Source organism: Apaloderma vittatum, unplaced genomic scaffold (genome assembly GCF_000703405.1).
Source record: "Apaloderma vittatum isolate BGI_N311 unplaced genomic scaffold, ASM70340v1 scaffold4652, whole genome shotgun sequence".
Taxonomy (NCBI): Eukaryota; Metazoa; Chordata; class Aves; order Trogoniformes; family Trogonidae; genus Apaloderma; species Apaloderma vittatum.
This window is the reverse complement of record NW_009702936.1, coordinates 14,276-30,308: the sequence shown is the minus strand read 5'-3', so window position 1 is coordinate 30,308 and position 16,033 is coordinate 14,276. Positions and strand designations below refer to the sequence as shown.

Below are 16,033 nucleotides of genomic sequence, written 5' to 3'. Positions count from 1 at the left end.
AAAAAATTACCTCCTGCTGGGGCCCCCCCCTGCCATAAAATTTCTTAGATTACTTAGAATACTTTTAGACTACAGCAAGTAAAATGAGGCAGTACATGGGAATAGTCATTTTAACAAAAGTTCACAATATTATTGTAGGTAGTTCTGTTAGAGCAAATCAGCTGTGGAATATTTTAATTGGGAAAAGGAATGTAGAACCTGCAGCTTCAGTACTGGCTATGAGTGAATGAAACTGATTGATTTAGTTTAACTAACATATACTTTTATAGATGGTGATCCAGGTTTTAGTCTTCCACTGTGATTGTCACTGCAAGATGTCTGTTACATGAAAATGAGTATTACTGTAGAGAGATAAGATGATAGAAGCTGCCTCTTGAGTAAAGGAGTTAATTCACCAAGACATAAACCAGAAGGCAGTTGGAAACATAATCAAAATAAAATTACTATTGAATATGTTGCTGCCAGACAGATGGCTTTTCTCAGCTTTTAGGCCTATATTTGTGGGACTTTGTCACCATTTGGCAGCCAAGAGTATAAGGCAGTAGTTCTTCCCAGGGTTAAAATTTGTAATACTGCTGTCTTAGGAGTGTCATGTTCACAGGAGGGCTTGGCTTGAAGGGAGTGTGGGTTTGACCAAAAGCACGGAGCTTTTGGTGCTTGTAGAGCAGTGCTCTCAGCTGCAGCGTTAGAAGATGGGCTCTGCGAAGATGAGTAACACTGGGCAATCGAGACTTGACTACTATGTCTCTTACGTTCACTGCTATAGCGTAGGTCTATTCAGCTATTCTTCTGCATGCTTATTTCCTTACTTCAGTAGTTCTTGCGTTGTATTCTGTTCATACTAACCTCAGCTTATTTTTCTGTTAAAAGTGTCAGTGTAGCTTTGAGGATTTTTGTTCTTTTTGGTTTTCTATGCTATGATATATGCAAGAAGTGAGCATGAAATGCAAGTGACTACTCTTGCCTAATGACTGAATAACCAAAATGCTATAGTAATCCTCTGCTAAAGAAACACTGATTTTGCCTCTGCTAAATAAATAGAAGCTTTTGGTCTTCTACCTTGAAATCCATAACTTAAAATGTTAATTTTACTTCCCTTTAGCACTTTACAAAATGATGACATTAGCAACCTTTCTAAGGTCTTGACTGTGCAATTAGCATAAGAAGTGGGAGACAGCACTATGTATTCCTGAAAGTTATATTGTATATCAGCTCACTAGTAAATGATTTTTAGAACCTTTTTCAATTATAGCATAACTCTCAAGGTTCACCCCCGAAGAAGAAAATATAATTGCCAAATATATGTAGCTAATTTGATTAGTCAAAGGCTGTTTTGTGGAAGTGAAATACTGGTATGAGTGAAACCTGAAGAGGAACCTATAGTAAATCTTCAGTGTTCAGTACAGCTTTCTGGTTCATCCCTTTCCAGATTCTGATTCCCTAACACCGCGTTAATGCCGCTTTGCTCTCCAGCAAACCTGCTGTTTCCATTTTGAACTGAAACCTCGGTGCAATGCTGTTGTGTACTCCAGTGAACGTGTGTGGTGGGCAGCGTGAATGGGACCGAGCCACAGTTGCTGCCCTCTGGGGTCCTTCAGCTTCTGCAGAAAAATAATAAATCACATTTCTAGACCATAATCAAAAGTTAGGCCCAGTGCTGTGGCTTTTTAGTAATGCAAGTGTAGTGTTAGTAAAGAGCCAAAGAAATATTTGATTTCTTCTGAACCTGAGGAGGTAAAGTAGAGTTGGGAAGAGCAAGATTGCAATTTTTGCTTCTGACCATGACAGCCACAGTTAAAACAGGGAAAAAAAAATCCTTTCTGAAGTAAGTAACACCTATACAAAAGCACAGAATTCGTAACTCCGAGTATAATGTCTGTTTGCTCTCTAATGTGCAGGTCTGTCCTTGGCAGTTTCAGCATTATGCCTTTTCCTAAAGCTTGCTTGTGGTGGCAGGCTTGAGAGGAATATGAACTGACATACACTGAGCTCCATGCTACTGTAGCTACGTGATTTTCTGTCTTAAGCTTTAAACCAAATATCTCCGTATCACAGTGCAGTGCAGATGAGCTGGAATTATTTCACTGCTTTCTCTTCCATCTGAGCTCTGCTAAAACCGCTGTTGCTATAGCAAAGGTCTCCTTGTGTTTCCTTTGTGGACACAGGCTGCAAACATGTTTTTAACATTAAATATACATCTCATTGAAATGCATTTTATTATGGTTCTTGCTGATTACTTACACTTTCTTGTAGGATGAATTTTATTTCTATAGGTCTCCACGAATATCAGTGGTCTTTTAGTCACCATCTTCACTGGGATAATAAAGACATGTTCACCTCAACAGGGCTGTACGGGAATATAAACCTTTTAATAACACTAAACTGAAATGGTAGGATAGTAGGACATCTGTGGATGTCAGGATGTGAGAACTCGCTAACTGTCCTTTAAAATAAATCTACGCTCCTGTAATTAAAGAACAAAAAAAAGAATTTGCATTCCTAATGTTTTATGATATTGTCCTTGATTTAGGCAGGACTAAGGACACTTCATGATATTGGTCCTGAAATACGCCGAGCTATATCCTGTGACTTGCAAGATGATGAACCAGAGGAAAACAATCCAGAGGAGGAGGAAGATGTTTATAAAGTAATGTCAGAACAGCTATGTGAATTGTTTTATCATATGAGATTAAAGAATGAGCTTATCCCTGACTATGCAATAATAATAAATCTGTCCCCTTCAAATCAGCACGAAATAAATATTGTATAAATAGATCTAATTTTTATATATCTTTTAAAAATAGTGTTACCAGGATACTTGCATATCATCATAAATTTAGGTAGCAATTCCTGGAGTATGATTCTCCTTGCCCCTAATTTTCTTGTCATTAATTCTTTTTTATATTCTTTGGTGAATCCTAAGAAATGGTATAAACTGTATCATCTGAAATTTTGATAGTGGCAAAGTTCAAACTGGAAATATCTTAACATCTGCAGGGGTAGATAGGAAGAAGGCAATGAAGTTCTGTGCAGCCAAACCACATTAGGCATGGAGCCGCCTGTTTTAAAAGGAATGCCTTGAATTAGACAGAAGTCAAATTATATAAATGCCATTTCCAGTGTCCCATGAGGAAAATCAATAGGAATCAATCAGAAAAAAAAGATTAGTTTTCCTCTTTTACACTAGAGATATTCAGTCTAGTGGTGAACATATAAAATTGGTATTATAATGAGAAGCAATCTGCAAACCATTTGTCAGCCAGCAAGAAAACTTAATTTTTCCCAAGCATTTCAGAAGAAGCAGATGTAAAGGCACGCTTCTGCAGTAATGGCATCAGAAGCCTCATAGCTTGCTGTTGTCCTTTGCAAGAAAGGAGGATGTGGCACTGGACACAGTGCCACAGCTGCCATCCCTAGATGCATTTCTCTGCCAACCATCATTACCTCCTGTCTTCCCTAGATTGAGCTTCAAGACAGACTGCTGTCATCCAGGACCCACACCTGGCTAGACAGGGAGGCTACATAATCTGGGTCAGATGTAACAGAGAGCTGCATGCCACAGTCATAACTTAGCACTTCATTCTCTCTTTCACCATCCATTACACTCTCAGGGCTGATGAAGAGTTACTACTCTTTCTTGTACCTCTGCAAGAAGGAAGAATGGAAGCACAGAAGCTTAATGTTACCTCCTTGAGATATGCTTGCAAGCTGTTGCATGGCACTCCATCCTGTCTGAGTGACGCCTGTTGCAAACCGATGCTCTGGGGGAACAGGAGAGAATGCCACCAAAGTGTTCTCAGAAATTCAGCAGTCACGTCCCTTCCTGAGGAAGTTGGTGCATGTTCATGAATGGGAATCCGGTTTCTCCTGCGTAATTAAATGTGGAGAAAGCTGGATGTCACGTTTAGTTGTATGGAAAAAATAATAATGACCACACATTGGTTTGATTCTCAAATACAGATATTGTCATTATCACAACCACATCTCTGCCACTTCAGGAGATCCCATCTGAAGCATCATAAAATAGAAAGAAAAAATCACAGATTATTTGAAATGCTACTTTTGTTTGCATGTAGGAGAGAAGAGTAAGTTATCACTGTCAAAATTATGTTCTGTTAAGGTATCTGATGTAATTTTTTTCTTTTTCTTCCCCTGAAACAGAGGAATGGTGCCCTCTTTGGCAACCACATAAACCATATTAGCAGTGACAGACGAGATTCATTTCAGCAGATCAACACCACACACCGTCCCTTACATGTGCAGCGGCCTTCAATTCCATCTGCAAGTGATAATGAGAAAAATGTATATCCTCAGGCAGGAAATTCTATATACCACAATCATCACAATCACAACTCAGTAGGAAAGCAAGTTCCAAACTCGACAAATGCCAATCTCAATAATGCCAACGTGTCCAAAGTTGTTCATGGAAAGCACACACATTTTGGAAGTCGTGAGCATAGATCTGAAAATGGTTACCATTCATACTCCAGAACTGATCATGAGAAGCGTAGAAGGCCAAGCAGTAGGAGGTAAACTTACAAATATGTATTTGCTTTTAAATAAATTTATGTATTATAAATACAGTATAAGAAAACTTACACTACATGAAACTGATTCATATATGTGGCTTCATTTCTGTTGCCTACTGATGTATGAAACATTTAAAATATAGCTCTGATGTCTGAGAAATATATATAGTTTTAAAGTACTGTTTTTCTTTAAAGTAAAATTATTAGTTACATGGACACTGTAATCAGCAACGAATTTCTCTAGCCTGCCTGATTTTCAAATATCTTTCTGCTTATTTTCATGACTTACCTGGATAGAACCCGCTATTATGAAACATATGTTAGGTGAGTTGATATTGTTCTGACACAATTGAAAAGTACAAAGTAGTTTCTTTTTTTCTTTTCCTTTTCCCCTTTTCCTATTCCTTTTTCTTCTTTTTTAAAGCAGTACAATTTTCAGAACTAACTATGGCAATGCATATGTTGAGTAACTAAGTGACGGTTTTTCAAGTGAAATTTTTCACTGTCTCTTCTAAAAGGATAAACATGGTAAAGTTCAAAATTATTCAGGCCCTTTTAAAAGTATGGGCAGTTTTGTGGAGTTTTCAAGAGACAAAAAATCACACCTGATGGTAGCCCTTGTTTAAAATTGGCTTGCAAAGACTGGAAAAGACACTGGCTTTAGCTTTGATAAATTCTAAAACCTTTCCTGGTCTTAATGTCTGAATATTTTTAAAGACAACTTTTAAAAGTAGGTTCTGTTGTGTTATTTGAAGTGCATTGCTAAATGTACTTTCAGTGCTAATTTTCAACGTCTAGATTTGCACATTTGATTTCTGATTTTTCTTTGAATACCTCAGTGAGTGCTCCTTAATATTTTAGCCTTTTGACAAACTTCATATAATTGAGGGCTTGTGTTTCGTCACAGTATTTTGAATTCATCTTTTGTAAAAATGTCTTAAATGTATTTGACTTCACTGAGCATCCCCATGTTAGTTATTTTAATGGTGATGGAAATAAAGGGAGGTCATCTTAAAGAAACAGATAACAGTCATGTTCCGAACTGTAATTCTACACTATTTAATATAACACCATATTCTGACAAAAGGAGAGTTGATAGTGCTTGTCTGTCTTTTATTTTTTTTTTCCTTGGAAGTGCATTAAAATAACTGTGTATAAAATATACAGTATATAAATAAAATATATAAAAAGTGTTCTCTACTTACAGATCTGACTCTGGTGATGGGCGTCGACCTACTATTTGCCGTGAAGAACGTGAAGTTCAAGACTATTGCAATGATGATCATTATTTGGGAGAGCAGGAGTATTTTAGTGGAGAAGAATATTTTGAGGAAGACAGTATGTTGTCAGGAAGCAGGTGAGGCTATTTGTTAAGCTGGGAAAAACATTTCAATAAATCAGGTATTGATCTGTAAAGGTGTTACTAAACATAGTTATAGTGAAAAATCTCTAATGATGTTAATTCCCTGCAACTGCTGGCAAGTGAAATGGTGAATAGGGATAGTATGTGTACTAAAGTTCTTTCATACTTGGCATCCTGTGCTGATTTCAGCAAAATTTCTGTACCAAATTCAAAGGAAAGCACAAAGTTCCTTTGAACTGAGCCTATACTAAACAGCGCATAGCCAGAGAAGTGTTTAATTTATAAGTGAAATTTAATGTACAATGAAAGAATTATTAAACTCAGGTAGAGGAACCTTTAGAAATAGTTTATTTTTTTAATGTAACTCTAAAAGTTAAGACAACTTAAACAGCGTAGGTGAAACTGTAAGCTTACAATGTAACTATAATAGTACAAAAGTGTATACTTGCCCTCTCAAAATCAGTTTACATGAAGAAACTGGATTCTAAAATTGAGTCGTGTAATTAAATAATGTAACTTTTGGTTATCTTGCTCGAGAAGGAGTAGATTTTAAAATCATCTGGAAGAAATCTAATAAATAAATTCACAGAAACTGCCTGAAATATCATTTATTGTATTTTAAATGCAGGCATATATATGATTACCACTGTAGATACCACTGCCATGACTCAGATTTTGAGAGACCAAAAGGTTACCATCACCCACATGGGTTTTTTGAGGAAGATGATTCACAGACCTGTTATGATACAAAAAGGTCTCCTAGGAGACGGCTGCTACCTCCAACACCAACATGTAAGTACATTAAGAACAATTTTTTTGCAAATCCAGGGTTATTTAAGTGCATTCAGGCATATTCCAGTTTAAGTAGGCTTCTTTTTAACTTGGATTTCAAAATGTGACATTTCTTGATTACTGTTGCTAGTGTGTGGCAGAAATCTCTATCCATCCCAAGAGATCTCTTGGAGAATCTATGGATCCTAGCTTACAAGTCAGTATTTCTACTATCTCTTGCCTCGCTCATCCCATAATACAAAAATAAACAATTTAATTGCCGGTTGCAAATTGATTTGATAAATGAAGAAAGAGCAAGGTAGAGCGGAGCAGTGGATTGCTTTGGCACTTTGATTGGAGGGTTTCAGTCCATGCTCTTTGTTCATGCCTGCAGAGGGGCAGCGCTGCCCTGAGTCGGTGCCCTTGTCTCTCTTGACTCTCCTGCTGGCACTTCCCTCGTCTCAGCAGTCATGCTGCTTAATGACATTGTAATCACTTCCGTTTACGTCTTCACCTTGTGCTGTTTTAGAAAACACTAGAGACAGAAGTAGGATAATTTTCAGGGAAAAGAGAACCAAGAGTGAGCTTCATGATGCTTTTAGTTTTTTCTCTTGCTTAAAGCGCCCTTAGCTTTTTAATGTGAGTTTCTCAAGTCCCTGTGAAAAAATTACAGTGTTATCCTGAGATAAACATCTTATTTCATATTCATGTTGGTATTTTATTCTGCCATCACAGGAACAATGCTTTAATCAGGAGCTAAAGCTTACATTTCTGTATTTGGATTTTAGATTTACCATAGAGACAATGGAAAGAGACACATAGTTTGCATTAAGTGGACAGAATCACCCCCCTAGAGATGCCTGTTTTAGTCCAATGGCTCTTTAAGGAGCCTTGATTGTTAGTATTCAGCATTAAGTGTCTGGTGATAACTGTGAGGAATCCTAATTCTATGGCATTTATTTCTTCAGTTCTCTTCACAAAATTCTTGGTCTTGGTAAAAAAGGTACCAAGAATAGATTCAATAAGTTTTATTACTTTGTACCATCAGGCTCTTTCTAGTTTTCTACTATGATGCTTGCAGCTGTGAGGATGTATCTGGATTCCAGATACTGTTCAGCATCCAGGTTTTTTTCACACTGAAGCGATCACACTGGAATGATACCCACACACTGCTTCTCATTGTTCCAAGACCAGCTGAAACATTTCCACATCAGCCAAACATCTTGATCTAGTTTAGATTTCTACTTTTTCCTTACTAGCATTTACACGAACGACAGCATACATAACATGGCTGGTCATGGTCATAACAGAATAAACAAGATTGACAATGTGACTCAACTTTTGAAATGGTTTTTCATATAGCACATTGCTTCCAAGGAACTGGGAATTTGGCATTTCCTTTGGGTAGTCTGGTTCATTAGAATGAAGTTTAAAACCGTGGGGAAGAAGAAACTCTTCTTTATAACTATTCATGGCAGTTTACAGCACAGCTCTGAAGTCAGGTGTCCGAACTAGTCTACTGCATAAGCCAGGCTGGCTTTGTGAAACAGCTGCTTCAAATGGTGTCACGTTGGGCTGCTCATATGGTTTCTACCTAGAACTGCATTTGCTCACCTGATGAATCTATCCTTTATCTTATAAGCAGCTGCTCACTTCTGTTAGCACAAGTTGTTTCTTCGCAGGGGGATAAGTTCTTGTTTGTGTGATAGTTGATTCACACTGGAAATAATAGACTTTGAGGAAAAATATTTTATTTTCCTAATGAATTCTGGTTTCCCTGTAGCAAATAGACGATCTTCCTTTAACTTTGAATGCCTTCGCCGACAAAGTAGTCAAGATGACATACCACTCTCTCCTAATTTCCACCACCGCACTGCTTTACCACTTCACTTAATGCAGCAGCAGGTAAACACAAAATTTGACTATTATTTAACTAATAATAAATTGCATCTTTCCAGCTTCTGTACTGTACTTCTGACTTCCATCATTGTTTGAAACAGTAATGATATATTATGTAGTTTGCCTGTGCACACCTTCTTGGCCAAGTGTAGACTTGTAGTTGCTAGGCACAAGGCTTCTCAAACATCAGCCTTCTACAAAACATTGAAAATTAATAGTTTGCCCTTCTGACTCTTTAAGTGTTCACAAAGAGTTGGGATGCCCTGAAGCATTTTGACCAGGACTGTATAACATGGCAAGTGTCTTTTAATCTTTGCCTATTTCAGCTCCATTTGTGAGAATTTGCAAGTACAACATACGTTATCTTTTGAGGCTCAGTGATGTGGTCCTGAGAAGGTGGTTATTTCCATGGCCTAGAGACACAATTCAGAATGCTTAGAAAATGCTGACAGCTTCCTACTCTATTCCCATAGGACAGAAGGAATGTTTTTAGACTTTGCTTTCTTTTTTCAATGTATTATATAAGCAATTATTTTTCTTTATTAATTCTAATACCAAGATTCTGAGTAATAATAGAAAAAAAACCCAACATTTTATTCTGTCAATTTACCAGTTTCAGTCCTGTTCCTCCTTCACATGACCGTTAAACATCAGAAAAAGTTAACGTTTCGGCTGCCTGAACAATTGGATTGAACTATCTGCTGAAATAGGAAATGAGTATCACTGAGCGATTGAAATCTCTAACTTCTAAAATTCTTTAACTTCCTAGGTCATGGCTGTGGCAGGTCTGGATTCTAGCAAAGCTCATAAACATTCACCAAGTCGTTCAACGCGTTCCTGGGCTACGCCACCCGCAACCCCTCCCAACAGGGACCGTACTCCGTATTACACACCCCTAATCCAGGTCGATAGGGCTGAATCTACAGAGCATATGAATGGCAGCCTGCCGTCCTTGCACAGGAGCTCTTGGTACACAGATGACCCCGATATTTCCTACCGGACATTTACACCAGCCAATTTAACAGTACCTAATGACTTTAGACATAAACATAGTGACAAACAGAGGAGTGCAGACAGTTTGGTAGAAGCGGTAAGTATTACAGAAATCTCTGGAGTAGCCAGTATTGTCTCTGTCTGTCCAGTTTTTGTGTTAACTTTAAAAAGCACATAATTAAGTTCACATTATCTCTCTGAAAATGTGGTATTTTTAGATTCAAATTCCAGAACTGTTTCTAGGTAAAGACAGGAGAGTTTATCTGTAGTTCTCATGTGGTAAATGATTTCTACTGAATCCAAATCTTAACATCAGTGTGTCAGAGGAGTGGAGAAATTTCAAAAGAGATTTGAAATTAAAGTTTTCTAGTTGAGGATCAGTTAATGGAGTGTCCTTCCACAGTGGCTGATAGAGAAGAGATGATGCATATGGCTGTTCTCTCTGTTGTTTCTGTAGAAATATATCACCATTTTTGCAATAATCTGAATAAAAGATCAAGAACTCTGTGAATCAGTGTACAAAATGCAGAGGTGGATAACAGCTACAAGGATTGATTTAGAGGTGGACTAAAGAATATTATTAATTCCGTTTTATATTAAAAAAGATTTGAACAGTATATAGCATTTCTGGATACTGAAATACTGTTCCTGCTTCCACCTGTCACTTCATTTCCGTTGCTATGAGCTAAGCAGTATACTTTGTTTAATTTTATTTGCAAATAGGACTGCAGCAAATTTCGTCCGTGTACTCTAAAGTACTGACCACATGTCTAAAATTCTGTGTTTCAGACAATTGTTCAAATTGCACCACCTGAGATACATTAACTGTTGTGTTTAGTGTATCAGCCTGGTGATTGGTGTTTATCAAAGACTACTCCCAAATTTCTAAAGAGAAAATTCAGATGTATTGCATTATCAGCTACATTATCACATAACTGATACAGTGTGGTTTGGAGCCATTTAATTGTTCTTTACACACATTGCTTGCTGTAGTGATTCGGCACGGGGTTTCTGGTATTTTCCACAAATGAGAAACATTGTTATGACCTGTCTGTTCTTCTGTAATTCCACTCTATATCTTATTTTCTCCCCTCCATTTGCCAGGTACTTATATCTGAAGGCCTAGGAAGGTATGCAAAGGACCCTAAATTTGTTTCAGCTACAAAACACGAGATTGCGGATGCATGCGACATGACTATTGATGAAATGGAAAGTGCAGCAAGTAATCTTCTCAATGGAAATATTAGCAATGGGACCAATGGGGATATGTTTCCCATTTTAAGCAGACAAGATTATGAACTTCAAGATTTTGGTCCTGGCTACAGTGATGAAGAACCAGAAACGGGACGATATGAAGAAGACTTAGCTGATGAAATGATATGCATTACAAGCTTATAGTATTTAGCAAGGAAAATGATTCTAATAACAGAAAAAAGTGCCTCATAGATTAAAGACGCTAGGCACTAGCTGGAGTGAATAACCAACCAAGTTCTGTACATGTGATGTCACACCTCAAGGAAGCCATAACTAATAAATTTATTATCTCCAGGTTGCCGAAATGTGATCAGAGCTGCAGTACGTCAAGTTTCCTCCCACGGGATCTTCAGCTCCTCCGTAGGAATAAGGTTATTTTGAAACCAAGCGGATTGTGACAATCAGTGTTTTGAGGGCTAGAGGAGGATTCTGAGGTGTAATATCTTGCCTGTCTTTCAACCTTGTGCTGCTGTCCTTCATAGTAGAGCAGGATTTTGGCAAGGAAAATGTATGTTTAAGTCCAGCACAAAATTGTGTGGGAAATAGCAACATAAGATGAGTGATGACATTACCTCAGCACTCAATGGCATATCAGCTACCTGTTGCATATCCATTCTAACATTGTTTTCAAACTTGCCTCCTGATTTCTTTTCTTAATGCTCTTCTAAAATACGGTTTGTCATGCTCTACCTGATAGAGGTCGTTGGATAAGGAAGTTATATACAGAATAATCTGTCATATGTAACACCAGTTTACATAGGAAAATATCATTCAGATAGTCTGTTTTATGACTATCACATTAAGGGCAAAATATACTGGAATAATTGCATTCTTACTAATGCACTTGCAACCAGGTTATAGTAGAATTAGATAAGATAGTTTGCTAAAAATTATATAGTAGAAATTACTGTAAATGAATTGTAATATACAATGATTTGTATTTGTAAAGAGATGTTCTATATTTTGTAATTATTGTACCGTAATTGAACTGCAGCAATATTTATGGACCCTAATTATTGTAACTCTCCACAGAATTCTAGATAGAAGTATTTTTACTTGGAATCTATAGATCTATAGCATAAATATTTACATAGAGCCACCTCTCAGTGTAAATCTCTTTTTGGGATAAAGTGTCAAGTTTGAACTTGACAGCAGAACAGATACTTTCTTTTTAAATAATTAAGTCAAATCAATCTCTCTGCAGAGGGGATGCACAGTTGACTATTTACAGTCTTACACTTGGAAAGGTAAAAGATTTAAAGTTATTTTAACTTTTTTGATTGAAAAATGAGCTCTAATTTTATTTTTCTATTAATCCCAGGATAAAAATAAATATAATCGTTTTAAAATTGGCAAGTTCATGCCAGGGTATTACTGGTCATAAGACAGTTTCGACAAAATATATTATCTATGTACCTGACATTGCAAGGAAGCATCTTGGGCAGAAATTATTTCACAGGTAAATGAAAATGCTTTCTTTCAGAACTATTTACTCTGCTTGGAAAGTAAAAAAAAAAAAAAAAAAAAAAGGATAAAATGATTCTTCACAGAACCAAAAACCTTGGTATAAGAAGTATACTATTTTATTGCCTCTACCTTTTTGTTGTTCTCTGTGTACTATTTCAAAGATTTATTTTTATGCAATCAAGAGAGGGCTTAGATGTTGTTCACAATGCAGTAAACCCCTGAAATGACTTTGAGGCTGAAATGACCTTGGAGGAAAATCAAAAAACACTGAAAGTTACTGTCTATTTTGTTAGCACTGGGTAACAATGACTTGTTCTAACAAGTTGTCTTATCAGGTTTTACCTGTAGTTCATATGCTACATAGCAATCCAGTTCACATTTTTACAAATGTGATGTTTAAAACATGTCAATAAACATTTTGTACATAATGACAGTTTCCTATGAATAGCATACAGACTTCCTCTGAAATCATTCTTATTTCAAATGCCAGGATAAGAACTTAAAGGTTTGTAAATTATTTCTTGACCTACATCATTTTGTATTAAAACAAATGCAAAATGTTCTTCAAAATAAAACTGTGTAATAATTTTATTATACTTGGGATTTGTTTTACTAATAGTCTTCCACCAAGAAACTCCAAAAAGTTAAATTCTGTTTACACTGTTTGAGAATGGGAGGGAACATGTGGAATTTAGTGGAATATAGTCATCAGCCTACACTGTCATAGCATGCAAGTCTGAATCTGAATGATTGCCGTTAACCAGAAAGAAAGTGGTTACAGTATTCATATGAAAAGGGTACTGTTACTACCCTACTGTTAATCTCAGGGATTGTTACTTTCCTAAATACAGATCTATGGAAACAATTAGGGAAATCTGACTAAAACCGCTTAAAATGTCAAACCAAATCTTTCCTGCTGTCGGCCAGAAATCACCTGGGGAGGTTCCTCAGCAGGAGGCACTTTTTTATGCTTTCCCAGCTTCCAGAAACAAACTTCAGGAGACCAAAATGGAGTTTTCTGGACCTGGTATCACTGTGAAATACCAATGAACCATTTTCAAAGTTCCAGCTACTGTGGTATACCCACTTCTGAAAACCACCTTTAAGGCAACTGAACATTAAAAAAGAAGGAAAAAAATCCAGATCAGGTTACTTAACTGCCTGGACTTTGGAGAGCACATCAAATTTGGCAGACTGAGCTGAATGACAATTTAATCAATCATTTGTTCAAGGAGACAGAACACAATATGCTGACTTCACTTTAGTTTCTTGCTAATATGATTGGTCCTTAGCTTTCAATTGTTTGATGTGAGACTCTTTTGAGATATGCTATTTTATAAGAAAACAGCCTTAGAAAAATAAATAATTAAATTGAGTTACAAACCAGGTTATGTATAGTTAATGGTTTAAAGGAGAACATAGATATGGATGCATAGAGTACCTGTCAGTTTTATTACAGAAGTATATGTAAAAAAGTAATTAATATATGGAAAGTAATTAATGTATGGATAAAGGTAATTAATATATGCACACTTGCACCCTTAAAATACTGCCAATCAGAGTTAATTACTCTTAGCATTATATTAACAATTAAAGGATACATCATGAGTTTCCAGATTTGTTTATATGTGTATATAATAACAGAATACATTACTAAAGAACTAAACATTGCTAAGTCTTTTATAGTGAAAAAAATTCACCAAAAGAGTAAATATCAAAAAAATATTCATATTTGAACAGTGTCATTTTTTAGAAGCTTGGATGACCAAAAAATAGAGACTAAAAATTGTAATTCTACAATAAGATAAGTTGCTGTTCTCTCTACAGTAAGTTAATTTTAACTGTATTTTTTAAAAATGCGTAAATGCTTTTATTATTTCTCAAATATGTTTCTATGTTTATTTTATAGAAAAATTCATGTTCCAGGCCCACTTTCCAGCTTTCCAGTGTTTATATAGCTGCCTCATTTAGTTGCAGGCTAACTGAAATCAGCCACCTGGAAAGGGTTTTAAGTTGCAAAAACATCAAAAGTTCTGGTGTACAAAACCTTTAGTGGCCTTAAATATAATTCAGTTTAACAAATGCTGCTATTTTCTGCTACTTTTATAAGCACTTCTTACACTAAAGCAACCTGAATTATGTGTGCAAAAGAAATATTTTTGGTCACTTTTCTTAATCTTTTTGTCCCCAGCCAGAGACCTCCAACTGTGTCTGAAGCATCTGCAGCAAGCTATTAGCAAGGAAATCCTGGTGCTCTCCCTTGCAGTACTTCAAGCTGTGCTGGCAGGTCTAGTAACTTCCAAATTCTTACATCAAACAGCTTTTACAGTTAACTTTTGTTGAATACACAATGTAGTATTACCTGCGGATTTCTAGAAAAATTTATCTCTGCGTAGAATTTGGAATACTATTCAAGTACGCACTGCATTATTTTGTTAAGTAAGTAAAACTCTGGAATTAGCCTGTGTTCTGCAATTCAGTAAGGTGCAAAAGATGGTTAATTTTAGCTAGCAGGCTGCCAGTGCTCCACAGAATGCACGTTAGAATATCTTACACCTAAATATCCCTTAGCAGACTTGACTCTGACAGAAGAAAAATTTTAACAGGAATTCATCAGATACATTGCAGGAGAAACTAATGATAGCTTGATGCTAGCTAGATTTTCCCAGGGCAGCAAAACTTTCAAATACTTGAGCTGTTTTCTCTAGCACTACATCAAAGGAATGTCATGAAAAAGCCTCGACATTCTGTATTGAGGACGCCTAAATTAATAAAGTAACTGCAGTTCACAGGAATGAAAATATTTTAAGTGCTCTAGAAGGGAAGGAATCTGTGAGGTGTCCATGTATGTTTAGAACTGCAAGAAAATATTAACGCATTTCAGAAGAAATGCCTCATTATCTGACTGGACAATGCAGCAATGAGTACCTCAACATGACACACAGGCAGTTGGAAACGTGTATCTGACCTCACTATTTCCTCATCTTTTTAGAGCTTGATGTAATGCCAAAGGATAGCTCTATGTGTGTTCCATAAAAAAGTTATGTAAGGCAGTGGCCAGTTAATCGTCTGCAGCTGCCTAACAACAATTGCTGTATTGCATGCCTAGAGTGGAAACCCATGTCATAAATCTGCAAATGCAGGAACTTCAGTATCGCATCTTCCCAATTGCTCACCCTCTCAGCTGCACAGGACTCTGGTAAGTCTCACCAGCATGTATTACTCTGAGTATTCTAACCCTCTGTATTCGAAATGACACTTAAGATACCTACTGAATACCTTTAAAGGAAAATGTCAAAAACACAGGTGCTGAATTAAAATTATTTGCCATAAAAAAGTACAGCATCCACAGTTCATGCTCTCCTCAAACGCACAGTTGCATCGGATGAATTGTCTTATTAACACAGCTAATAACTTCTGACTTAAAATATTCTTGCTCTTCCTCTCATTCCAAAAGAATGCATCACATACATAGAAAGGCTTTACCTGTCTCCTTTTGGAGCAGAGTTCAGTGATATCATCCTCCATCTTCAGTATTTTTCTTTGTCTTTATGCAGACACTCTCATGAATTAAGTCAGCAGCAGGACTTCCAGCCACTGTCTTACAGCTAGCAGCACCAGGTACAAGTATCTGCCTTAAACATCTGCAGTTGTCCCTCTAGCCAACATCTGAGTCAGCAGGTTTTTTTTACAATCTGCTGAAGTGCTGTAAAATTCCATTTTTTTCTGCAAACAAAAAGTTTATTCTGTTTACCAC

At 36.6% G+C, this 16,033-nt stretch overlaps 1 protein-coding gene across 1 annotated transcript in view; it reads left to right on the top strand.

Moving 5' to 3' along the window:
* CACNA1D (calcium channel, voltage-dependent, L type, alpha 1D subunit) overlaps positions 1 to 12,872 on the top strand; it is a 173,541-nt gene extending 160,669 nt beyond the window's left edge. Inside the window, 7 exon segments of the mRNA XM_009864410.1 lie at positions 2,531 to 2,647; positions 4,162 to 4,529; positions 5,737 to 5,886; positions 6,521 to 6,684; positions 8,447 to 8,568; positions 9,332 to 9,652; positions 10,660 to 12,872. Of these exon segments, the coding sequence (XP_009862712.1) occupies positions 2,531 to 2,647; positions 4,162 to 4,529; positions 5,737 to 5,886; positions 6,521 to 6,684; positions 8,447 to 8,568; positions 9,332 to 9,652; positions 10,660 to 10,953 (1,536 nt within the window). The 3' untranslated portion in view covers positions 10,954 to 12,872.
* The last annotated feature ends 3,161 nt before the right edge of the window (positions 12,873 to 16,033 follow it).